At 35.6% G+C, this 25,412-nt stretch overlaps 5 protein-coding genes and 1 pseudogene across 7 annotated transcripts; all 6 read left to right on the plus strand.

Moving 5' to 3' along the window:
- Positions 1 to 3,418: 3,418 nt before the first annotated feature.
- LOC120200801 (histidine-containing phosphotransfer protein 4-like) lies at positions 3,419 to 7,050 on the plus strand. Of its 2 annotated transcripts, XM_039201561.1 has the most exons (9): positions 3,419 to 3,491; positions 3,703 to 3,876; positions 3,975 to 4,047; positions 5,038 to 5,198; positions 5,359 to 5,489; positions 5,940 to 6,008; positions 6,114 to 6,185; positions 6,783 to 6,855; positions 6,961 to 7,050. In XM_039201561.1, the coding sequence occupies exons 4-9, from the start codon at positions 5,139 to 5,141 to the stop codon at positions 6,994 to 6,996; spliced, it is 441 nt and encodes a 146-aa protein (XP_039057492.1). In that variant the 5' UTR covers positions 3,419 to 3,491; positions 3,703 to 3,876; positions 3,975 to 4,047; positions 5,038 to 5,138; the 3' UTR covers positions 6,997 to 7,050. The 2 variants fall into 2 exon arrangements, with proteins under 2 accessions (XP_039057492.1, XP_039057486.1); XM_039201555.1 differs by having other exon boundaries at positions 3,436 to 3,491; positions 3,797 to 4,047.
- Positions 7,051 to 7,280: 230 nt separating this feature from the next.
- Positions 7,281 to 8,724, plus strand: LOC120200784 (mitochondrial import inner membrane translocase subunit TIM17-2-like). Of its 2 annotated transcripts, none has more exons than XM_039201538.1 (2): positions 7,281 to 7,367; positions 7,734 to 8,724. In XM_039201538.1, the coding sequence occupies exon 2, from the start codon at positions 7,765 to 7,767 to the stop codon at positions 8,473 to 8,475; it is 711 nt and encodes a 236-aa protein (XP_039057469.1). In that variant the 5' UTR covers positions 7,281 to 7,367; positions 7,734 to 7,764; the 3' UTR covers positions 8,476 to 8,724. The 2 variants fall into 2 exon arrangements, with proteins under 2 accessions (XP_039057469.1, XP_039057475.1); XM_039201544.1 differs by having other exon boundaries at positions 7,315 to 7,367; positions 7,749 to 8,724.
- A 1,128-nt stretch (positions 8,725 to 9,852) lies between these two features.
- Positions 9,853 to 15,058, plus strand: LOC120200766 (endoribonuclease YBEY, chloroplastic-like). The gene is made up of 12 exons (XM_039201519.1): positions 9,853 to 10,289; positions 10,709 to 10,960; positions 11,042 to 11,137; positions 11,523 to 11,700; positions 11,863 to 11,946; positions 12,025 to 12,125; positions 12,394 to 12,486; positions 12,923 to 12,994; positions 13,118 to 13,237; positions 13,340 to 13,390; positions 13,833 to 14,021; positions 14,822 to 15,058. The coding sequence occupies exons 1-12, from the start codon at positions 9,879 to 9,881 to the stop codon at positions 14,987 to 14,989; spliced, it is 1,815 nt and encodes a 604-aa protein (XP_039057450.1). The 5' UTR covers positions 9,853 to 9,878; the 3' UTR covers positions 14,990 to 15,058.
- A 1,237-nt stretch (positions 15,059 to 16,295) lies between these two features.
- LOC120200776 lies at positions 16,296 to 19,785 on the plus strand (annotated as a pseudogene).
- An 814-nt stretch (positions 19,786 to 20,599) lies between these two features.
- Positions 20,600 to 21,192, plus strand: LOC120192509 (oleosin G-like). Its single transcript, XM_039195303.1, has one exon. The coding sequence runs from the start codon at positions 20,666 to 20,668 to the stop codon at positions 21,131 to 21,133; it is 468 nt and encodes a 155-aa protein (XP_039051234.1). The 5' UTR covers positions 20,600 to 20,665; the 3' UTR covers positions 21,134 to 21,192.
- Positions 21,193 to 22,610: 1,418 nt separating this feature from the next.
- On the plus strand, positions 22,611 to 25,156 carry LOC120200818 (glycosyltransferase BC10-like). Its single transcript, XM_039201569.1, has 2 exons — positions 22,611 to 23,398; positions 24,408 to 25,156. Exons 1-2 carry the CDS (start codon positions 22,868 to 22,870, stop codon positions 25,044 to 25,046), a joined length of 1,170 nt encoding a protein of 389 aa, XP_039057500.1. The 5' UTR covers positions 22,611 to 22,867; the 3' UTR covers positions 25,047 to 25,156.
- The last annotated feature ends 256 nt before the right edge of the window (positions 25,157 to 25,412 follow it).

Consider the following 25,412-nt stretch of genomic DNA (forward strand, 5'->3'; position numbering starts at 1 on the left):
CACGAAATAGCGTGTGCTTTCCCTCTCTTTTCAAACAGAAGCTGTTAAGTTTGAACTCTTCCTACTATAAATTGGTGGATGCAACTGGGGAATGATTGAAGGATTAAGGAAGCTTGTGTATAAGATGGAGAACCCTAACGTCTTGAAGTTTCAATGGCAATTTAAGCGCTTTTAAGTTTTGGATTCGATTAATAGAGCTAATTGCAATATATAACTTTAAACTATGACATTTATTCTAATTAGTCCTTAAACATGTGAGTTAGGGCTATAAATGAGTTGAGTCAAAAAAGTTTAAAGTTGAGCTCAATTCAACCTGAAGGCTAGTGAGCTTAAATTTGTTAAATTCGACTTGAGCTCGAAATCAAAAATTGAAGCTCTACTCGTGCTCAAAAAAACTTAAACTTGAAACATTATCATTCTTAGATTGATTTAAGCTCAAACTCAAACTTGTACCTAAACTTTAATTACATGAAAATCTTATATCATATTTTTAAAAATATATATTAATATTATTACTAATCTAATTTTTTTAAAAATTTAATATATTGTTTTTTAAGTTAATTGCGAGATTTTTGTTTTGAGTATCAAGTAGTTTACTTCAATTCGTTAAAATTTTAGTCGAATTCATTTAATTTGAGTGTTGACCTAAATGTAACCAAGTCAAACTCAAGTAGTTCGTGATCTATCCCGTCTTATTTACAACTCTAGTTATGATTCCCGTTCTAAATTTATCTTAAACTTTTTATTTTATATAATAAAATTATTAGGGTAAATTACACATTTAATATCGAAACTTTCAATTTTGACCCTTTTTAGTACTTAAACTTTTATTTTTTTTCAAAATAATACCTAAAGTTTAATTTTTGTTTCATTTTAGTGCCCATGTTCAAAATTTAATGTTAGGTTTTGAAAAATATTGAAAATTTAGGTAATAAAACGGACCAAAATTATTAGTTTATGTACTAAACGCATTAAGTTTTTTAATGATGGTATTAATATGAAACAAAAACTAAACGTTATGTATGTTTTTGAAAAAATTAAAAGTTTAGGTACTAAAACGGAATAAAACTAATAATTTAGGTACTAATTTTGTATTTTACCCAAATAATTATCATAAAATCCATTTAATTATTGAAATTAAACACAAGGCCGCGAAAGAAACAGTATGAACGCAACGCGCCAATCTCTTCACACGCTCCCAAATCGCGCGGTCTTAGTTTCTCCCTCGTTTTTGCTGGATGAATCTTTCTCCCAAACACAAGTTAAATTGGAAAAAAGAACGAAAACAGTTTTCTCCCAATTTCTCATCCTTTCGATTTCATCTCATCGGCTCTATCTGGCTTTCATCTTCAGTGTATGTACTCTGTCCTGCGCCCTCCATAGTTAGATCCATGATTCTTTTATGTTCATATGTTTACTTTGTTGTTTGGCTTTTCTGCTAAAGCAGGTCTTGTGGCGGACTTGGAAGTACATACTTGAAAAGGCCTGAATTCATCCGTAATAACCGTGCTTCAAATGGAGGCAATGTGTCGCTCTCCCAGCCGGCAGCTGCAGTTCCCGAGATTTCTTCCAGCTTGGTCAGGTAATCTCTTTTTATATAGTTATTTCCTTGTCTTATTTCTGATGGAGTTAATGAAATGAAACTTTATGATTTAGTATTTTATTTTATCTTCATTGTAATGGTAAATATAAGCTTGTTCTGAATTGTTGAAAAGCCAGAATGTGATTGCTAATCTAGATTAAAGCCGAATTCATTGCAGTAGAGAATGAATTTGAAGGAAGTGCTCCGCTTAGAGTATCTTGGACTTTATATTCACACATAGGCGTGAAATGCTTTAGGAACAACATTTATTCTCTCCTTTTGAGTCCAGTACATTTTTCTGTACAATATCCAACTTTGCATTTGAAATTTTTATTGATATTAAAACTGCTGCTGTGAGCCTGTGATATAAGAAATTGTGTGATTACCAATCTGAGGCTAGATAGCTTAGGAGAGATTCAACACCCGGATAACTGTCTTGTGTTTTTATCCTTATTTCAGGAAGTTGTAGTGAAATGCCAAGACATGAACTGGGGCTCATTTTAAACCCTCATGACAGATGTATTTGTTTATCATTTGCATCCTACCCAGGTTCTTTTCACTATATGCAGCTTGTTTGTGCATGATATAGACATATACATGCTATTTTTTTACCCCTGTTTTCTCTTGTGATTAGGCATGTTTAGGGACTTCAGGTGTTTATTTTTGTATTAATACTTCATCTAGAAATGTGTTACAATTTAAAGATTAATCATGTTAAGCCAAATGCTGGCTTACAAATAATTTTAACCATAAAACTTCATGTTTTTGTGGGGACAAAATGTATATCTATGGATGTTATTTACTGTTCAAATCATGGCAATTTAGTAGTAGAAGCCTTCTTGATGCAATTGAGGTCTAGTGTGTCCGGGCTATCTTATTTCAGCTGTTTGGTCAACCTTAGAAGTCAAACATTTCATCAAATGATTCCTGGAAATTTTTATGAAGCTGTCTACTTTAGTCTAGGCAGTCTAACAAACTTAGAATCTAGTTATACCCATGTGGCTGTTCACAGTTGATTGGTGCCAGTGTTTTGATTAGATTCCATGTTTGACAGTAGTGATAGATGTGGTTCTTTTCAGGAATAATTCGTAGCACATGGTGATTTTTTTGCTTGATGTCTATGAAGTTGTTTTCAGCCAATGTTGTGACCATACTTCCAATCATTTCGTTAACTACCCCTACTTTTGGCATAGGATTGGTTTTGCATATCTGAAAGCTATCGGTTTATCATCCACTGAGGAATCCCCATCATTAGGAGGTTTTCAACTTTTGCAGGTTCGTTATGAGCGGTAGTTCTGCTATGCGGTGGACAAGCATAAGGTTAATATGTGGTCGGTTTTAACCTAAAATGTTATTCAGTCTACTCCAAAATGTTATCCAACTAGTAATAACTTCAATTATAACCGAGAATGTTACATTGTGACGGTTTTAACCTAAAATGTTATCCTGTCTACTCTAAAAGGTTACACGATTGATAATAATTTAATGATTTGTTACGAAGAACGTACTATTTTTAGTTTCAACCTCAAATGTTACCTAGTTTACTCTAAAGAATTACATAATTAGTAACTTATTGCAGCCTTTTTTTTAACTTTATAGTAACTGATTTTATTTTAGACTCCCTATTATGAGGAAATTATTTTTGATCCAACTTATTTGGACGGAGTCTCGGCAGAAGGATTAAAGCAGCAGCTACTCTCGGTAATGTCTACCAGGCAATGGGATTCTTTGCGTAGATGGGTAAAATGATTTGTATACAAAACTTAACGTTCTTTTGGATGATTCATCATCGCCCACCATTTTTTTGGAGTACATACCCATTGAAATGTTCTAAATGAGTAAAAAGTTTTTTTTTTGGAGGACCACAAATTGTTTGATGGAGTTTCCTCTACCTCTCCTTTCCAGACAGGTGCTATTTAGATCCCTTATTGTTCTTTAAAGGTGGGGTCTGGGTATTTATTGTTTTTTTCCCAAGACAATTTTATTTGCATAAACCACCATGAGCCTAATTAAACCTTAAACTCTTTCATTATAGTTATTTGAGTAGGAACAAGTACTGTTCTTCTATAACCTGTCCTTGCATTTAGTTGTTATTGTGTCCATGGTGGGATTCTGATCAGCATGGGAGCAAGTTATAGAAAAACGAATACTGATCCTTGTAGTGAAAGTCAAATTTAGCAATTCATATTCTCATCCAATTCTACGTGTCTTCAGCCTTTTCTTTAACAAAGGAGAAGATGTGATGAGGCATCTGTAAAAGACCATTTGAGGGAGACAGAGAGGCCAAGGACAATGTAAATCCTCTTCTATTCCTCTTTCTCTTCCACTCTCTCTTTAATGGGTGGCAAAGGAATAAAGGTGGCATCCTTATCAACTCCTCCTTTAACTTTAGGCTGACAGTTACACGGGAGGGACAGACCAAGATACCAGACAAGTGACAAGGACCACTGTCTACTCTGTGTAAGGTAATGTTCTCATTCCAATCAATAACATAATCTTGGTCTTTCCATTTCCCTGTTTTGGTTACCTCATGAATCATGACCTTGTTTACTTTTGTAAACATACTGCAGCCCGCATAGGTTGCTAGGTCAATATCGATTAATCTTTCTTAATCATAGTAACTTTTGTGAAGTTACTGAGATTAAGAATCACCTTCTTGTTAAGCTGGCATAAATTATTAGCATCTTATACTTAAGCACCTACTTGGTAGTTAAGAACTGCCTTGAGTTACCATGTTTCAAGTTTTCAATTATGGTATGCCAAGTGCATATCTGGATTCTAAAATTAACCGAGTAGTTTTCAAGTTTTAGCTTTAGTATTGTGATAGCTTTAGTCGATTTCTTGAAGGATCAACAGATATGTGGTCAGTTCCTATATTCTGTTAAAAGTGAGATTTAATTTCTACACTTAAGAGGGTTAAAATTCTAATCAATTTGTTAATACTAATAGTATGTGGTCAGTTCCTATATTTTGTTAAAAGTTGAGATATACTGACTATCACAAGATATATGTCATCTTTAGATGTATGGTCCCTCATTCGAATATTATTTACTTAGAAATCAAGTATATATTCTGAGGATTTGGACCCTTTGGACATCGTTAATGATATACGGACATATATGGTTCTCTTATACAAATATAGTACGAAATGTAATACGTCTATTTTTTTCAAGAACTTCTAGCAAATTAAAAACCGAAATGGATATACTAATTTGATAATCGTTGGACACGTAGACATTTTCCTTTGATTCTCCATTTGTCGGCTTTACCCAATTATTCTTCCTTTTTCCCTTGCACGAGGGTAGGGAAATTTAAATTTTCATATATTTTTAATAATTTCTTTGTATTTTTTATCGATAATATATTTTTATTTTCTAAAATTTTGTAAACTTATCCCACGTAAAATTTTATAAGTTCATTCATAAAATAAAATCTTACGTCAATTCTTAATATAGCCCTACTATAAATACAAGGCGTGGCCATGGCATGAAGCTGCCAATTACTTGTCGTTGACGTATAAGAATTTTGCCCACTTCCTTTACAAAGAAAAGCAAGGATGGATAGAAATCGCTTACAACACCAAGCTGCTTGCATGAGAAGGTCCCTCTTCGATCAGGTTTCTCTCGCTTCCCCTCTATCATTGATAATATCCCGACCCGAAAAAAATATATTATCATGTGTTCGAGACTGTTCGACGAATAACATTTTATAGATTTCTCTTGAAAGAGTCGGGAGACCTCTCGAAGTAATGAAAATGAATAAAGCATTATTTGTAGGGTTATCTTGACGAGCCATTCATCCAGCTGGAGGAGTTGCAAGATGATGCCAACCCCAACTTCGTACAAGAAATTGTCACACTATTCTACACTGATTCGGCAAGGTTGATTCAGAACATCGAACATGCACTGTAAGGGGAAACAGCATAGATTCTCATTTTAAGCATCAATGTGTCATAAATATTATATTAGGGTAAATTACGCGTTTAGTATCTAAACTATCAATTTTGATCCGTTTTAATACCTAAACTTTTAATTTTTTTTAAAATCATACCTAAAGTTTAGTTTTTATTTCATTTTAATACTATGTCGTTAAAAACTTTAGTTTTTGTTTCATTTTAGTATCCCGTTCAAAATTTAACGTTAAATTTTGAAAAAAATAAAAGTTTAGGTACTAAAACTGACCAAAAACTGATTGTTTAGATGTTAAACGCGTTATATTTTTAACGGTGGGTATTAAAATGAAAACTAAACGGCAGGTATGGTTTTTTTAAAAAAAATCAAAAGTTTAAGTATTAAAATGGACCAAAACTAATAGTTTAGATATTAAATGCATATATTATCCATAAATGCATATGCAGGAGCACTAGGCCTACTGACTTTAATAAGCTGGATGATTACATGCACCAGTTCAAGGGAAGCAGCTCTAGGTAAACTCTTGGATACTAATTTTTCCCCCAAAGAAACCTTGAATTGATATTACTATATTGTTTATTGATTTTCTTGGTTTTATATTTTTTGTAATTCTCATGAAGCATTGGAGCAAAGAAGGTGACGGATGAATGCACTGTTTTCGGAGAATACTGCAGTGCTGAAAACGCTGAAGGGTAATTCTCTTATCTACTTTTTGTTTCATCAGTTAATTCTTGGTACGAAATCGAAAAGATAATGACGAACAAATAAAAAAGCCACAAAATAAGAATACACATATTTATGTGAAAATTTCTAAAAAAGAAAAATCACGAACCGACGAGAAGAATTTCACTATATTACAAGGGGGATTGTAGAGATCAAATTAACTGCGACACACTTGCACTAATCCACGCAAAACCCTTTTTTCTTCTACATAATCCTTGGGAATCCTGGGTATAAATTTATAGCATGAATTAAGTGGTCTTCGTGATAAAAGAATTATTGTTATTTTTTGAGAACTTGAGTTAGAGTATCATAGATGCTAAAAGTGTGAGTGTTTGATGTCAAAAGATTGAAAGTTATCTTTGAAGATATACTGTCTTCTACTTACCATAGTTTAATAAAAAAAATTATAATGCTCATCGGCTGCCTGACTGACCTCATCGGCATCCTTTTCTACCTAATGACCAGTTTCTACACCTTGCAGCCTCGGTTGCCGGGGTTCTTTCCGGCAAGCACCAGGTGGTTTACTAATGTGCTAATTATTGTGACACAATGTCTTGATCTTATAGGTGCATCAGGAGTTTTCAACAGGTGAACCAAGAGTATGTGATCTTAAGGAGGAAGCTGGAAGTTTATCTTCAGGTCTTACATTTCTGATTCATTCTATTTCTATTATATTATCATAAATTGTAATTAGTTAGCACCGACATTTGTTTTAAATGTTGCTTTGTCTTGTGTTTGATTCAGATGGCGAAACAAGCTGCAGTTTCTCGAACAGCATGACCTGCATGCCCCATCAATGGAAATATATACTGATATACATATACATATACATATATATACAGCCTACACAACAATTAGTTCATTACTATATTTGAAAAAAAAAAAACGAGAATATATGTTGTAAGGGTAAATTAAATATTTGATAATTGAAGTTTACTCTCATTTTTACTCTGCACTTTTAATTTTTTTTAATTTACTCACTAGACTTTATATATTAAATTTTTTAATTGTCGTTAAATAATTAAATGATTTATGACATTGCAACATACATCAAAAGATGTCGTTTTGAATTCTTGAAATAAAAACTAAACACAGACCCAACCCTCTTTTCTTGTTGAGACCTCCAGGTTTTCTCGCAGATCGCCGCCGAGGTAAAAAGAGAAATCGATATTTTCGTTCGTGCAAAACTATAAATTTATTGCATCTTCTTTTCGTTTTGCCAAATATTTTCTGGGTTATGTTAGAAATTGATTGTTCACCATCTGAAAGTTACAATTTTTCCCTAGGGTTTCATCTGCTATTCTTTTGTTTCTTAATGTTTCAGCTTCGATCGGTTTTATTTGAAAAGAAAGTTAGATTTTTTTCATATACATGAATAGTTACCTGATACTAGATGTTGCTGATCTTATATATTAATCCGCGTCTTTGGAATTTTTGATAGTGTGTTAATTTGTTGCAATTAAATTATATTAGCAGTTTATTTTGATTGATTTTTGGGTGAATTTTGAACCTTGTAGGGTGTTGTTTTTAAAGGGACTATTGTGAACCATGGGAACCCCTGAAACTTCACGGGAGCCATGCCCCGATAGAATTCTCGATGATATCGGTGGTGCTTTTGGTATGGGTGCTGTTGGAGGTTCAGCCTTCCACTTCTTGAAAGGCACATATAACTCCCCGAGTGGTGCTCGGTTGATAGGAGGAACTCAAGCAGTGCGGATGAATGCCCCTCGTGTCGGCGGTAGTTTTGCTGTTTGGGGTGGCCTGTTTTCCACCTTCGATTGCACGATGGTGTATGTCCGACAGAAAGAAGATCCCTGGAACTCCATTATAGCCGGTGCCGCGACTGGAGGGTTTCTTTCGATGCGTCAAGGATTCGGTTCTGCTTCCAGATCGGCGATTTTCGGTGGTGTTTTGCTTGCCCTGATCGAAGGAGCTGGTATCATGTTGAATAAAGTTCTCAGCCAACCGCAGATGCCTATAATGATTGACGAGCCAGCACCCAACGTAGCCGGAATACCCGGATATCCAACGGGACAACTTCCAAACCAAGCCCCTACATCAATTGATAGTTTTAGACACGGATCAGCACCACCACCACCTCCATCACCATCATCATTGGCCTCGTCTAATTCTTCCTCTTCATGGTTAGGAGGACTTTTCGGTGGAAAGAAGCAGGAAACAACTACTGGTAGCGGAAGTAAAACTGAGGTTCTGGAGAGCTTCGATGCACCTCCCGTGCCATCATTTGAATACAAATAAGTTGGTTCCTTACCCATTTTGTCACGGTTAGCACCGATCCTGCCTTTCTTCCCGGAACTTCGAAGTGTCTCGACTTATTAAGCTTCCGTTTCGTCATTAAATTAAATCAATAGCTGTTATTACATTCTTATTGTTGTTTTCCTATTGCAAGATACATGCTTATAGAGATGTTTTCTCAGCAGTCAAACAAAAACCCCATGTGTGCCTCTATATAGCTTTTCAAATGTCATGGTGGAATTTTGCTTCCTTGTGTGTTTATTTGGTTGTCCTCCTCCCAGTTTTAAGGTTTCGCATTGCATTGACTAATCCATATTGATTCGTGTTGTACACCTGATTTTAGTGAGTGAGTCTTCTTGCATGGCTTGCTTCCGTGTGCATGTATCATTGTATTTCGTGTTGTATGGTGTATTAGCATTCTTAATCGAACAATTATTGGAACAAACTAGAGTATTAGACTGTCGAACATTTAAACGATTTTTTATTAATTTTGAGTAAATTTTGTGAAAAATTAACTTGAAGAGTAAAAATGAAATGAAAACGATTTGATCTTGATCTTGATATTGATCTTGTCACAAGCGATTTTTGACAATTTAATGGGCTTGTATTTTAATCATAAGGGTAAAGTACTAAGATCCATCGATTATAAGATATATGAAGTTTTTTTACTATTAAAAGTTATAAAATGATCGTAGAATGTTGTTCTGTTGAATCTTTTAACTATTAAAAGTTGTAAAATGATCACCTGATTATTTATTATATTCTAAATTATTTTTTCTCGTTAAAAATTTGATGGTATTTTGAATTAAACATTAAATTTTTAATCGTGATATGATAAAATTTAATTCCAAAATCTTAAACGACTATTATATTCTATTTATCATGTTAACGTTCAAACAATCGCCAATTTTTAATAGAAAATGATGAGTTTAGAATATAATAAATAGTCGGGTGACCAATTTATAACTTTTAATAATTGAGGGAGTTAACAAAATAACATTTCATAGTATGAGGATCATTTTGTAACTTTTAATAAATAAAGGACTTAGTAAAATAATATCTTGTAGTCAGGGGATCATTTGTGTATATTATCCTAATTAAAATGTAAAATTAAAGTTTAGTGTTAAATTTGGATTGTTTTAGAATTTAATGTTAAAATAAATATAATAATTAAAAATTTAATGATGAATGATATAATATATCCTTAATTTTATTTAATAAAAATAATTAAGTTTTTTTAAAAAAAGTAATAATATTTGTAAAATAATCATTTATATATTTGTAATTAACGTCTACAAATTTTCTTTACTTTCGAATATATACCGTTTTGGTTCTAATCCATTTCAGTTTAGGCCTCAAACAAACCTCGACTCTCTATCAGCTAACGAGAGAAACAAACACTCTCTATGCTCACCCGCTCCTCTTTTATCCGTTCTCTTCTTCCTCCTCCCTCCCCCGCCATGGCGTCCGCTATTTTACACGCCGCCGCCGCATCCGCCGCCTCCACTTTCTCGCTTGAACGTTCCCCAACTACCTTCTCCACCCCTCCTCCTTCTTTCAATCTATCTCCCCCTCGCTGCTCGGCGCGTTTCGTTATCTCTTCCTCGTTTAGATCTTCTCTATTTGGTCGGAGATTTCACGCCCTGTGCCGAGGAGATGGAAGGAGGAGGCTATCGAGGCCAATGCGATTCGTTTCGGCTTCGAATAAGGACTATCGGAAGATGAGAGGACGGCCGGCGAAGAGTAAAGAGAAGCAGTTGGAGCTCAGTGTTAGTATTTGCATTGAAGAAGAGTTACCCGGTGATCCTGAAATTTCGGTATAATACTTTATACTTTACAGTTATATTTCAAATGATGCAAGCATCAACTAATTTTCATTGTGATTCTCGAGAAAAATGAAAGAAAATGCTACTGATTATACGTTTTTTATGCTTCAATTATTTTAGGTTTCTTTAAATTGCAAGTAGTAATGAATTTTCTTTTAGTTTCTAGAGAATGAAAGAAGAGAAATCACATAGCGAATTCCAGCTGCCCTGTTTGGTCTATCGCTGAGTACATTTTGCAGAGCATCGCACAGTTCTTAATGTTTATACGTTTTTGTGCTTTATATTTATTTTATCTTTAAATTTCTAGTATTAACTAAATTTCTGTTAGTTTCTTGAGAGAATGAAAGAAAAGAATAGGCTATTTCGATTCCAACCGTCCTCTTTGTTTTAAAGCTGAGTACATTTTGCAGAGCATTGCGGAGTTGCTTCGTCTTAATGTGCCAATGGCAATGAAGCTAGCTTTTGAACGTATAACAGATTCGAATTATAAAACAAGAGATACTTCCATTCAAGATTTAGGTGGGTTTGAGAGCGTAGAGTTGTCTGTACTACTTTGTAACGATGAGTTCATTTGGAAACTAAATAAGGAATGGAGGGATGAAGACCATGCTACCGATGTCCTTTCCATGTCCGAACATATTCCTGAACTTAACCTTCCTATTGTAAGTTATCTATCGTCTGAAAATGTTTTCTATAACTCATGAGTGAAACGGATTGATACATCTTTCTTACTTTCTTTGCAGCTTATGCTGGGTGACATTGTTATTTCTATGGAGACTGCTGCAAGGCAAGCAGAAGAAAGAGGGCACACACTTATTGATGAAATACGTATCCTTATGGTTAGTTCAGTAATTTGAGCTTTCTCCAGTTTGTTTTGGACATGAGAGTCATCATAAGCTGATATAGAAAAAATGGGCAGATAATTTATATTAGACATTTAGACTTTTTTGATAATTTAATTACAAAAATGGCCTAGTATAATTATGGTCTGTATGAAATTGCAAGAAATGATAACTTTTCTTTAGAACATAACACACAACACTTACTCAAAAAAAAAATTCCTGGAGATTGATCTAATTTATGTGAAACGCCACACAAATTTGTTGGAAAAAGACAATGGACATATTAGGGCAGTCTTTCTACTGATTCAGCTTCCAAAGAAGTTAGTATCAGGACAGGAAAACTTAATGTGAGGTTGATTCCACCTTTTTATCCACCTTGAAGGTTCATGGATTGCTACATCTGTTGGGTTTTGATCATGAAATCAGTGAAGATGCCGAGGAAGAAATGGAGGAAGAGGAGGATTTTGTTTTGAAGAGTCTTGGATGGAAAGGAAAAGGACTAATACGGAGTGCATATGATGCTGAAACTAATGAAAACCTTCATATTGAAAATTCAAACGGTACTATCTGTTTTGTCCTTTTCTTAGCAGTTTGACCCTTTAAAGTCTTATTTCTTAACATGTGAGGTTTATATTATTTTTTTCTGCGTGTGTTCTTTAATGATTTTGAAACTAAACAATAAATCATAACTAATATATAATTCAAGTGAGTTAATATTACAGATAAATTGTCAAAGGACAAGAAGAAAGAAGGTAGTCTTCGTTTCTACAGACCGAAGTTCAAATACATCTTCTGTGATATGGATGGTGAGATTATTCCCACTGTAATTCTTTGTCTTATTAATTCCAGTACCATACCTAATGCTTTTGTAACTTTAATGCTAGGCACACTGCTGAACACCAAAAGTCAAGTTTCATTGACCAATGCAAGAGCTTTGAAAGAGGCAGCATCAAGAGGCGTAAAAATTGTGATCGCCACTGGGAAAGTAAGAACAATGAGCACATTTTTCTCATTCTAATTCCTCGTTATCAGGATGTTGTTCAAGAAGTTTACAGATGTATTATGTCTTTATCTAGCAAACTGAAACATATGTATATACGCCTGTCCTATATTTTTAACTTCAATTGTACTAGGATTCTTTACATTATGAGTTGTCAGATAACTCATAACTTCGCCTTTTCTTTGATTTTAATCTGACATCGTGCTTGCTAACAAAGATATTGATTACCAGTACCTGACTTGTTACTTGTCAGGCGCGTCCTGCTGCAATAAGTGTTCTGCAGATGGTTGATTTATCTGGCAAAGATGGCATCATTTCGGAGCACACTCCTGGGGTCTTCTTACAGGTACATTTCCGTTGTCCATGCTGATAGAGTCTGTTTCAACTGCATGAATAGCATGAAAATTTTTGTAACATCAATTTGTAAGAGTAGAGATGCCAAGCTGAAAAGTTGAAGAGATCTCTTCTTATATGATATTATTGGGCCCACACGGTCCTCTAGCTCTTTCTGATGTTTTTCTTGCTTCCTTTTTTTGTTTTTCTTTTATTTCTCCCTATGAATTTATTTTGCTTTGTGGAGAATTCACCACAAAGCTTGTGCGGTAAAATTCTACTATTTCATATCTAACCCAAGGCTAAAATCTATCCAGCACATTTTCAGTGAACCCAACTAAAACACAATGTAAAATTTGATTCTGCACATTATTTTGCACGGAAACCTGTGGCAGTTTATTTTGTTACCATAGTGTTGCTCAATTTGGTTTCTTTAATTTTGGTCGCAGGGATTGATGGTTTATGGTATAAATGGTCGAGAAATTTTTAAAAGGAATTTAGATCCAAATGTTTGCAGAGAGGTAATAAATCTTTTCTTTGAAGACCCAAAATACAAATGCCCTGATTAAGAATAGTCATGTAGGATCCTTTAAAAATAAATCCATTGTTTTATTTAACAATTCAACCTTTATTCAATTTTGCAGGCTGGTCGTTACTCTTTGGAACATAAGGTTCCTCTCGTTGCATTTTGCCAGGATCGTTGTTTAACGCTATTTAATCACCCTCTTGTTGATACGCTTCATAGTGTATATCATGAGCCAAAGGTACCGTATACTGTCATATACTTTTTCCTTGTATTAATACATTTAGTTTTTTGACCGATAAATTTTTTATAATGTGTTTGATACACATAACAAATTTTACAGGCAGAGATCATGCCTTCAGTTGAGCATATGGTGGCTGCTGCAGACATACAGGTAGAGTCCAAGATTCTCTTGTTCATGGTTAAAGCATAGATGCAAAGTAATTGGACTATACATTTTCGGTACCAGAAGAGGGGGGAAAAAGGAGCTTTGGCGATTGTTTTGTTTGTTATCGGTTTTGAGTGGTGTCTTGTTATTAGTTTAACGACCACAATCTTCAATATTCTTAAAAGTCCAGTGCCAATTCTATTTTAAATCCTAAATGCCAAAATACAGAGGCAGTCTTTGCCAATAGCTTCTACGAATCTAACATAGATACATGCATATGGTATTTCTGTTGGCATAAAACTACTTTCAAGAAAGAATACCTCAAGGTGCTTAAGATTCTTTGTTTAACTGCCATTCGGTTGTACTCGGTTTCCATTACAGAATCCTACCCCATTGATTTTGTTGAAAATGGTCCTTTGTCTTTTAATCACGCTTTCTGGATTTGCAGAAGCTAGTTTTCTTCGACACTGCCGAGGGAATAACGACTAATCTCCGTCCATACTGGTCAAAAGCTACAGGAGATCATGCGAATGTTGTCCAAGCTGTACCTGACATGCTTGAAATCGTTCCCTTTGGGACTTCAAAGGGAAGTGGAGTGAAATTGCTACTTGATCATTTGAGTGTCAGTTCAGAGGAGGTACTTCTTAAGCCCTATCTTCTTCGATCTTCTCCTTCCTTTCACCTAATTTGCTTCGATAAACGTAAACTATCCACACAGCAAATCCAGTATGCATGCTTCGCTAACTCAGAGAACTAGCTACTACACTATTCATTTAGTACCATTTTACAAATGTTGAAGTGAACTGTCGCGATACTAACCGAAATATGCATTTGTATAAGCTTTAAATATCATGCTAGTGACTTCCTTACTAAAATGTTAAATTCTGCTTAGACACTGATTTTCTTTTAAATTGATGAAAACAACACATTATATTAAAATAGTAGGTTATTCTTAGCCAGCACCTATAGACTAGAGACGTCCAGGAAGACATAGTTGGATGGGCACGGCGCGGGGCAAGGCGGTTTTTTGGCTGCCCGACCCTGACCCAAAAATCGAAATCTTCCATCTGACCTTGACTCGTCCTAGTGTTTGATGATGTTCTACCTACCTAAATTTTGAGATGAAAAATCGTCTCGACCCGACCACAAGAATAATTTAAAAGTTTTTTCCTTTTTTTGCACAGGATAAGAAGATAATTGAAAAATATGTGTAGTAGTATATATATATATACATACGAAGCATAATAGTAATTATCTAGGTCGAGATTTTTTCGTCCTAAACCCGACTCTAGTCCAATCCCGACTCTCTCCTTCACAAAATCTGTCACGACAAACTTCGAACCCAATTCTTTTTTATCGAAATCTATCAGGTTGCAATATTTTGACCATTCCTACATAATTTAACCAATTTTATTTTTTCCTTCTATTTGGCTGTAGATTATGGCCATTGGTGATGGGGAAAACGACATGGAAATGCTTGAGTTAGCATCTCTAGGAGTTGCTCTCAGCAATGGATCGGAGAAAACAAAAGCTGTGGCTGATGTAATCGGTGTTAGCAACGATGAAGACGGTGTAGCCGATGCTATCTACCGGTATGCCTTCTGAAGATCCAACTTAACCTTTAATATATACAACAATAGCCTTCAATTTAAGGCTCAAATGGAACAATTTGGTCGATCTTACATATCTGGGGATGAATTTATCTTATCCTCTTTGCTCAATAATTTTTTTATTATTATTATTATTATTATTATTATTATTATTTCTCATTTTGAATGAGAAAGGAAACCTGTATTATTTGTATTTTTTTTCTTTTTAAGGATCACATTATTTTTGGATTATTATTTGATACACCCTCTTTATTCTCCAAAATACTTGTAATTAAACAATGTAAATCGAACCAAAACGAAAGAACTCTACTGAGTTTCATGTTAAAGGGCACGAGAATTATATATCCTATGGAACCCTTAGACAGCTGCTGTTTAAGGGGTTTGAGGGAGTGACATTATTTGCCATGTAACAGCTTCAAGCTTGTTCACATATACTACATTAAGCTTGTTGACATACTAAACCATTTATTTAAAGGGCAAAGTAGACAAATAGTTCTCTGACCAGAGGATATTATTTTATTAAATTTTCTGACTATTAAAAGTTATAAAATAGTATTTTGACTATAGAATGTTGTTTTGTTGAGTCCATTGACTATTAAAAGTTACAAAATGGTCACTAGATTATTCATTATATTTCAAATTTGTCATTTTCTGTTAAAAATTGACGATATTTTGAGTTGAACGTTAACCTACTAAATGTGATATGATATGATAATATTGATCCCATAATCTCAAACGATTATCATATATCGTCTATCATATTAATATCCAGCTTAGACTATTACTAATTTTAACGAAAAATAACAAGTTTAGAACATAATAAATAATCGGGAGATCATTTTATAATTTTTAATCGTTGAGAGACTTAACAAAGTAACATTTTATAGTCATAATTATTTTATAACTTTTAATAGTCGAAGAATTTAATAAACATTATCCTATAATCGAAGAATCATTTTTTCTACTTTACCTTATTTAAATTAGATGGAGTTATATTTAAATTTAAATTAATCAAGTTAGAGCTTTCGAATTTGGAAAGGAAAAGAGAACATCAATATCTCTCGACACGTGGAAGCCAGTGGAACAAGAAAGATACACAAAGTATACAACCTATGCGGCGCCACCTGTTTTGTTTTGCGAGGCAAAAGAAAACCTGGGATTTAGACCCAAAGCCGAAACGACGTCGTGCCATGTTCTGAAAGTGATCTCTCTGGTGTAATTAATCCTTTTTCTTTACGAGGACAACTCTCCTATATACCAGCAATTTACGATCAGCCACAGATTCTTTCCAGTTATTTCTAAAGAAGAAAAAGAAACACTTGCACCATTTTATTAATAAGAAATACAAGTATTCTTCAGCTGTTCACCGAGACAAAGAATCGAACATTCCCGTTTCCTTTAGAGGAAGCTAGCGATGGAAAATCCCGGCGATACGCAGATGAAGTTAGTCGCCGGCCCTGGCGATTACGTGCTCGAAGATGTTCCTCACTTTACGGATTACCTGCCTGATCTATCTGTACTTGCTCTCATTTTCATGTATTTGTTTGTTTAGGTGTTTCGTACTGATCTGGTTTCTTTAGATCAAGATAGACGAGATGCACATTGTTGACATTGTTGAGATTTCCTTTGTTTAGTGATTGTAATTTGTTAAGCTTTGAATTTCATTGCACTGTTGATTGTTCAGAGCTCCGATTCCCTTTTTTTTTCTTTCATTTTGAGTGCTTTAAGTTAATGATTTTACTTCACTTTAGATCAAGAGAGACGAGGTGCGCATGACGTTATTGAGATTTTTGTTTACTGATTGTAATTCGATCTGCTTTGGATTCTATAGCTTAGTTGAGTGCTGAGAGCTCAGCCCCTCATTTTGAGTACCTTTGAGCTACTGGTTTTCCATTTCACTTTTTTTTTCTCTGTTTGTATACAATTATACATATAAATTGCATTTTGTTTTACCGATATATATATTTGTGTGGCAGAGCTATCCCAATCCATTACAAGATAATCCAGCTTTTTCAGTAGTCAAGTAAGTGCAATTAAACCTCAAAGTTTTCTTCAGTTTTGGATTGTGGTTGATGCTGGTTTGTTTGATCGGCTTTTTGTTCGCAGGCAATATTTTGTTAATGCCGATGATACCGTCACTCAGAAGGTGAATCCTTTTATAGTTGCTTGGATTTTGCAAAATTTATTTGCATTTCGTTGAAGTGGAGTAGGTCAAGAAAGAATGCCTTGGAACGTTTTTAACTTTTTTTTTTCTTTCTTTTTTGTGCTGCAATCACAGTTATAAATTCCTACAGATATACCTTCTTAATCGATATGGTTAAGTGATACACTTGTTTTATTATAGATTGTTGTTCACAAGGACGGTCCAAGAGGGGTGCATTTTCGACGTGCAGGACCTCGCCAAAGGGTAAAATTCTCACCTTGCCTACATGCTATTGGGTTGAAGTTAGTGACTGACCGTTATTATGCTTATCAGGTGTATTTTGAATCCGATGAAGTGCATGCGTGCATTGTAACATGTGGTGGTCTATGCCCCGGGCTCAACACAGTGATCAGAGAAATTGTGTGTGGCCTGTATCACATGTATGGTGTCAGAAAAATTGTTGGAATAGATGTAAGTAACCCTATGGTATAATACTATCGATTACTTGGTTTATAATCAGCAAGAGCAACCCCATCACTTGGTAATCTCACCCGAAACTTATACTTGATGCACCTTTAGGGAGGGTATAGGGGTTTTTATGCAAAGAACACAATCACCTTAACTCCCAAGTTTGTCAACGATATCCATAAACGTGGTGGTACAATTCTTGGGACATCAAGAGGGGGTCATGAAAAATCTAAGATTGTTGACAGCATTCAGGATCGTGGAATCAATCAGGTACTTTGAGGTGCATGGGTAGAGGGTTTTTTTTTCTCTGAGCCTCCTCTCTGTTTGTTTGAATTTATGCATCTAATATTTTTTTTCCCAAATGAATGCTATTGCGCGGGTTCTAATTGTCGCCTTTAGCTGTTCAGGTTTATATAATTGGAGGTGATGGGACACAAAGAGGAGCATCAGTAATTTTTGAGGTATTAGCATTGTCTTTTTTTTTTTCTGTAATCGTCAAATAAGGAATATTGTCACAATCTCTTTAAGCTATTATCGGCATGAATTTGAATGCCAAGCAATGCAACTAATTGATGTTCATGTTTAATGATCTTGTCAGGAAATTAGGCGACGTGGCCTCAAAGTAGCTGTTGCTGGAATTCCAAAAACTATTGACAATGACATTCCGGTACTTCTCTTCGAAGTTGTAGTTTTCATAAATTTTATTCTTGACACCACTTGAAAGACATGTTATTAATCCTTGAGATGGCATCGTGCTGGGTTGCTGATTTTTGCTCAGGTTATTGACAAATCATTCGGTTTCGATACGGCAGTTGAGGAGGCCCAACGTGCCATTAATGCAGCACATGTCGAAGCTACAAGCATCGAGAATGGCATTGGACTGGTGAAGCTAATGGGACGCTATAGTGGTATGCTTAGTTATGATTATAATAGATGAACTCTTTACAATTATGTACTCGCTACTGCCTGGTGTCTCTAGTTTTGTTTGTTAATGGAATTGGTATTTTCGGATCCACTCTCTGTTTAATCTTATTTAACCTCCGCTGCAGGTTTCATTGGAATGTATGCTACTCTTGCCAGCCGTGATGTTGATTGTTGCTTGATTCCAGAGTCACCATTCTATCTTGAAGGAAATGGCGGACTTTATGAATATATCGAAAAACGACTCAAGAAAACAGACATATGGTTATTGTTATAGCCGAAGGAGCAGGACAGGATCTTCTTTCAGAGAGCTTGCATTCCATGGACCAACAAGATGCTTCGGGAAACAAGCTTCTTCAAGATGTCGGCTGTGGATCTCTCACAGGATAAAGGTACAAACTTCAGTTGACATGTGGTAAATGATTAGATGACAATGTAACATTTACACTGAAATCTTTAACCGTCTTCTATTCCTTTGTGTAGGAACATTTTGCGAAAAAGATGCCCATTAATCTTAAATATATAGGTTAATCTCTCGTTTGCTCCAAATTCATCCTTTTAGTAACGTGCAAAATATGACATGAGAAATTTGGCTCGCAGATCCTACATACATGATCCGGGCGATTCCTAGCATTGCTTCTGATAACGTCTACTGCACCCTACTTGCTCAAAGTGCAGTTCATGGAGCAATGGCTGGGTATACAGGCTTCACTGTCGGTCCTGTCAATGGCAGACATGCTTACATTCCATTTAATGTATGTTCCACGACACCCTTTTATAACATATGTTAGTAAGCACTATTAAAAGTTATAGGTTATTGTTCAAGTGTCCGTTGAACCCATCGACCAATCCGCCCGATGGACAGTTCCAGTTGCATGGAAGTAGCATATAGTAGCCGCGCACATATATATAGGATTAATTATTGGGTTTTTGTCATTTGATTTGCAGCGTATCACCGAGGAACAGAACAAGGTGGTCATTACAGACAGGATGTGGGCAAGGCTGCTCTCTTCGACCAACCAGCCTAGCTTCTTGAACCCCAGAGATATCGCCAAATCCAAGAAAGAGAAACAACCGGCAACCGGCATTTTGGATGACGGAACATCAGCGACCGAATACGATCCTTGTATGTCAGCAAATGGTTTGTCGGATGCGGAAAATTGCAATGACGGAATATCGGTGACTGAAGACAAGCCTTGTATGTCATGAAAGGAATTTCCCTCTCCCATCTTTTATAGTCAGTCAAATTTGCCATCACTTAAATAATCAATTAAAATAGTAACTGGGGCCTTCAATTTCTGTGTTTTATGAATTACTTGTAGTTTGAAATGTATGCTCGGCTAATCTAGGCCTCCAAAGTACTTCCCTCTCCCATCTTTTATAGTCAGTCAATCTGAATTTGAATTGTTTTAAATTCTTGTCGTCTAAAATTAATTCTAAAGGCATGATGCAAAAAATAACCCCCAACATTTATTAAAATTAAAATGGTTAGTGGCCTATATTCTTGAAATATTTTGGTTCAAACGTTTTACTTTGGAGGTAAAAAGTTCTATTTATAGATAAAAATCATTAGTTAACACACTATTAACGTTTTAAAATAAGAGTTATTTTATAACCTAAAATGAAATGAAATGTTGAGGACTAAAAATAAGAGGTAAAATGATTATTTTGTTAATTCTGCCTGAAAATGAAACATTGGGACCAAAATATTTGTGTCGGATTTGAATTCATGTTGATCGGATGAGGATTTCAAGTTGAGGTCTATCATGCCATGTTTTCTTCTTTGGTGTAAGAAACCCAAGACAGATCGTAGTAGCCTTATAGAACCCACGTGTCACCTCCTCGTGAACCCACAACCATGCGGGCATCCCATACCAACACGCGCCACACCCCGAACCATGGTAACACCCTGTTCTGGAGAAGCAGAAACACATTTTGATATCCTCACCTCTTCACTCACCACGAGGACCCCTCACCGTCTGCCACGTGTCCACCTCCTCAGTTCACCCAGCTCCTTATATCACCGCCATCACCCTCCCAAGCTCCCACTACTTCAGGCCTCTCATCCTCACTCTTTCTAATACTCAGCTTCTTCCTCTTCTTCACCATTATCAGACAGGATCAGAGCCGTTGTTTATCATGTCGATCAACGATCAAAACATGCCGATGACCCAGAAGCTCTACGAGTCGGCTCCGTATTCTCGTCATGTGGCCAAGTTCTTGACCGCCTCCACATTGGGCGTAACACTGCTGTTCTTGTCGGGGTTAACCCTGACGGGTACGGTGATTGCCTTGATCATGGCGACGCCGTTACTCGTTATCTTCAGCCCTGTTCTCGTCCCGGCGGGGATGACTGTATTCTTGGTCATAAGTGGTTTCTTGTTTTCCGGCGGGTGTGCGGTGGCGGCGATAACGGCGTTATCGTGGATGTACTATTACGTGCAAGGGAAACATCCGTTGGGAGCTGATCAGCTTGATTACGCGAGGAATAAGCTTGCGAGCACTGCTAGAGATATGACCCAGAAAGCCAAGGAATATGGACAGTACGTGCAGCATAAAGCTCGAGAGGTTTCACGTGGCGGCCAAGCTGGATATCAGAGTTTATAAGAAAGAAAGTGTGGGATTTTAGGGTTTGTGAATCTCTGTTGGGCTGAGTACGTCTTGTGTTTTGTTTTGTCGGTGTTGGTAGATTTGTGCTTTTGTAATTTGGAGCTGCAGGGTTCTCTCTGCAGCTTTGAATCTCTCGTTTTTTTTCCCTTCTTCTTTTAATAATAATTCCGGAATTTAAAATAATTTAATGCAGTGTTCCCTCGGTATGTTTTCTAAAAATTTATAAGACCATTTCCACCTAGAAGGTCGCTGTACGTATCGAAAACTGTCAAAGGTGGTCGAGCATGGGAGCCTACTAAACATGACATGGAGGGTACAACCCCCAACCTTCATTCTCCATTTTCCCAGGCGTGAGATCTGAAGGATCCAGTAAATTTGACAAGTGGGTGTCAAACACCATCCAAAAATTTCATTATGAATTAGTACAAAACATACAAGTAGAAGAGTAAATTAATTAGTCCCTAAACTTTATCTCATTTCAATTTACTCCTCAAATTAAAATAAGGATTATAATCTCATTACAAATAATTAATTAGTCCCTAAATTTTATCCCATTTCAATTTACTCCTCAAATTATCAATCTATATAAATTAATCTATAAGTCAAAAACCATAATACAATGATTTAATTTTATGCACTCCATTGATGTAACAAGCTATTATTGAATGACGATTTTTTTCTTTCATTTTCATTTTTAAGTATTTAAATAATAAATATCAATGATGATGTATCACGTAATAATTTTATGAAAACAATTGATATATAGTAATAATTTATAGATTAAATTTAAATATGTTAATATTTAATAATCAAATTAAAATAAAAGATTAAATTACGTATTTAGTACATAAATTATCAATTTTGGTCAATTTTAGTACTTAAACGTTTAATTTTTTTCAAAATCATACTGAAAGTTTAGTTTTTGTTTCATCTTAGTACCCTACCGTTAAAAACTTAACCCTTATAGTACCTAAACTATCCATTTCTCTATGTTTTAGTACATAAACTTTTATTTTTTTTCCGAAACTTAACATTAAATTTTGAACATAAATACTAAAATTAAATTAAAACAAAACTTTAGATATTTAATTTTTAAAATTAAATTAAAACAAAACTTTAGATATTTAATTTTTAAAAAAATAAAAAATTTAAATATTAAAACGGATCGAAACTGATAATTTAAATAAAGCTTAATTTATTTAAAATAAAGTTGATAATTTAAATTTGAAGATGTCTAGGTGAGGGAGATAATCCAACTTCAATGCTGCCCCTATCGGAGCATGCAAAACAGCGACATCAAAGCAAAAATGCCATTCTCAACTTACCTAAAAACGTAGCCATTTCGTTCCTAAACACCGTTTTCACATATCAACCCAGCTTACCTATAAGTAACAAATGGCCAACGCCACAACCTACCCACGTTTCTCTCGGTTTACATGGTAATGTTTCACTATCTTCTACTTAAAACCAGCTTCTCACTTTGATTTTAGCTTTAGATTCTGCGTTAACAATGCTGTTTATCGTGCATTCTTTTGCTTTGATCTCTTGATTTTCGATTTTCAGCTTTGGGTCTGTTGTTCCATCATTGTTTCTCTTGCTTAGATATTAGAAACTTTTTACTGAATTACTCCTTTTGGGGGTCTAAGATTCAATAGCTTTTAGTTCACTGCTTTGGGGTTTTAGATCTGAACCCAGAATTTCGGATCCTAGTGTTTGGGGTTGTCTTGAAAGATGCAAACTAGATCTGGGTCGGTTGTGTCATTAGAGGAAGGCAAGGAACCTGTGGTTACAACTAGAGCAACTCAATTCAAGACTCCACCATTAAGGGTACTTCAATTGTTCGGATTGTATCTTGCTATCTGTATTGCCTTTTCCATCATTAGTATATACACAATCCAGCATTTTGGAATCTATAGTGTGATAACGACGGTCAAGTCGAATTTCGTGACTTGCGATGAACAACCGGATAATAGTTTGGATCATTGGAGGAAACCTCCCTCGAATTTGCTTCATTCGATGAGTGATAAAGAGCTGTTTTGGAGGGCATCGTTCACGCCTCGAATAAAAAAGTATCCATTCCGTAGAGTTCCCAAGATTGCCTTTATGTTCTTGACCAAGGGACCATTGCCACTTTCACCTATTTGGGAGAGGTTTTTTAATGGCCATGATGGCCGTTATTCTGTCTATATTCATTCACTGCCATCGTTCAAGGCCGAGTTTCCACCATCTTCGGTGTTTTACGGGAGACATATCCCGAGTCAGGTATGCTATTCAAATCTTCATTTTTATATTATATGGTTTTGGTATGTTCATTTACATGCTTATGTGTGAGATGGCGAATTATTGTCTTTAATTTTGCTCTTTGCATGCTTGGATGTCTTGCAAGTGTTCCTTTACTGTTGAAGAGGTTTTAGCATGTAGGATACCCTTACTTAATAAAAGTCTTAGACACACACAGTTGCATACACTAACGTTTACCCCCAAGTCTGAGTATCATAGATTACCATGCCTAGTTGCTTAGACTTGGTTTTTGAAGATTAGACTTGGCTCCATTACCATATCTCTTTCAAGAAAAATAACAGCATTCGGATGTTAGTTTTTGCCTCTCCTTATCTCGAGTTCCAATTCTAACTGGTTCTTGGTTGGCTTGATGGTTGTGATTTTTCTGTTCTATTAATGTTGTGTTTGCAAATGAAGGGTTTGTTCTCATATGCATGTGTGAGTACCACTAGTTCATTGCAAAACGTCACGAATTATGGTCACGAATATTTACGAACATGCATTTGACTGCGTTCACACTGTATGTATCATTAGCTTGATTCCTTGACCAGTTTGTGGCATCATTTAATCCGGACTGAAACTTGCACATTTGAGATCTTCGATTTACACCTGTGGATCTGTTTTGTGCTTCAGACGGTGACACTGGTTTACCACCCTCATATAATAGCACACCCTGTTACTGATGCTTGCTGAAAACAGATACGATGTCAATTCGGAACTAATTACTTGTAGCATCAGCCTTCAAGGTGTCAATAGTTGTATGGTTTTGACGCCTTTACGTTGTGAACTGAGGTTTTACTTCGGGAACAGATAGCTACATAATGTGCTAGTAACTTGATGAGACTTTATTGTGATTGATTTTCCCACAAGAAATCTCATACCGATAAAGGATTGCATGAAACGGTTGTGTCATGTCAACATATGTCCATTTTAAATTATGCCATGTAAGAATTAAATAATAGTGATAGTTATGTTTTTGGTACCTCTACAGGTATCTGAGTGGGGAAAGATGAGTATCTGTGATGCTGAGAGACGGCTCATTGCCAATGCCTTGCTCGACATATCCAATGAATGGTTCATCCTCCTATCCGAATCTTGCATTCCCTTACACAACTTCAGTGCCATCTACCAGTACATAAAGAAATCCAAATACAGCTTTGTCGATTCATTTGATGAACCTGGGCCAGTTGCTCGAGGGAGGTACAACGAGAGTATGGCTCCGGAAGTGGCTCTCACCCAGTGGCGCAAAGGTTCCCAGTGGTTTGAGATCAACCGAAGGCTGGCAATCAACATAGTGGAAGACATTAAATATTACCCAAAGTTCGAACGGTTTTGCCGACCAGAATGCTATGTCGACGAGCATTATTTCCCGACCATGTTAACAATTCAAGCACCTACTCTGTTGGCAAATAGAAGCATCACGTGGGTAGACTGGTCGAGGGGTGGTGCTCACCCGGCAACTTTCGGAGGCGCAGACGTTAGTGAAGAGTTCTTCATAAGAATCTATGAAGGCAATGAATGCAGGTACAACAATCAAACATCTTCTGTTTGTTTCCTTTTCGCCAGAAAATTTGCACCCAAGGCATTGGAGCCATTGTTAGAGATATCATCCAAGGTTTTCGGATTCTAATGGCGGTTCGAGTGATCGGAATCTCTTATCTATTACTAATACAAAACTATTCAACCCGGAAAAGAATGTACATAAAATCATGATCAACAAAATCTACTCACGTTATTCTTTAAAAAAAAAAAAAACTGCTGTTCCTTTTCTTTCTTTCTTTTTTGTACCATTAATCCTAATCCGTAGGTGCCAACAGAAAAGCCTTAACCACTGGTCCAAAAGATTGCTGGAAGATTGCAACTTCTATTCAAATAAAGGATTGGGAATTTTTACATTTTGAAAAGGCAAAGTGCAACTTCTGCCCTTTTAGTAGATTTAATTTATTACTTTCGTCCTTATCGTATTTTCGTATTTATTTAGTTTTTAAGTTGTTCA

Source organism: Hibiscus syriacus, unplaced genomic scaffold, assembly GCF_006381635.1.
Source record: "Hibiscus syriacus cultivar Baekdansim isolate YM2019G1 unplaced genomic scaffold, ASM638163v2 tig00000340_pilon, whole genome shotgun sequence".
Classification (NCBI taxonomy): Eukaryota; Viridiplantae; Streptophyta; class Magnoliopsida; order Malvales; family Malvaceae; genus Hibiscus; species Hibiscus syriacus.

Coding starts and splice junctions, on each gene's coding strand:
- LOC120200801 (XM_039201561.1), top strand. CDS start 5,139: ATGGATAGAAATCGCTTACAACACCAAGCTGCTTGCATGAGAAGGTCC. Junction 5,490..5,939: donor CAGAACATCGAACATGCACT/GTAAGGGGAAAC, acceptor ATGCATATGCAG/GAGCACTAGGCCTACTGACT. Junction 6,009..6,113: donor TTCAAGGGAAGCAGCTCTAG/GTAAACTCTTGG, acceptor ATTCTCATGAAG/CATTGGAGCAAAGAAGGTGA.
- LOC120200784 (XM_039201538.1), top strand. CDS start 7,765: ATGGGAACCCCTGAAACTTCACGGGAGCCATGCCCCGATAGAATTCTC.
- LOC120200766 (XM_039201519.1), top strand. CDS start 9,879: ATGCTCACCCGCTCCTCTTTTATCCGTTCTCTTCTTCCTCCTCCCTCC. Junction 10,290..10,708: donor CCGGTGATCCTGAAATTTCG/GTATAATACTTT, acceptor TACATTTTGCAG/AGCATTGCGGAGTTGCTTCG. Junction 13,238..13,339: donor GTGTATATCATGAGCCAAAG/GTACCGTATACT, acceptor CAAATTTTACAG/GCAGAGATCATGCCTTCAGT.
- LOC120192509 (XM_039195303.1), top strand. CDS start 20,666: ATGTCGATCAACGATCAAAACATGCCGATGACCCAGAAGCTCTACGAG.
- LOC120200818 (XM_039201569.1), top strand. CDS start 22,868: ATGCAAACTAGATCTGGGTCGGTTGTGTCATTAGAGGAAGGCAAGGAA. Junction 23,399..24,407: donor GGAGACATATCCCGAGTCAG/GTATGCTATTCA, acceptor GTACCTCTACAG/GTATCTGAGTGGGGAAAGAT.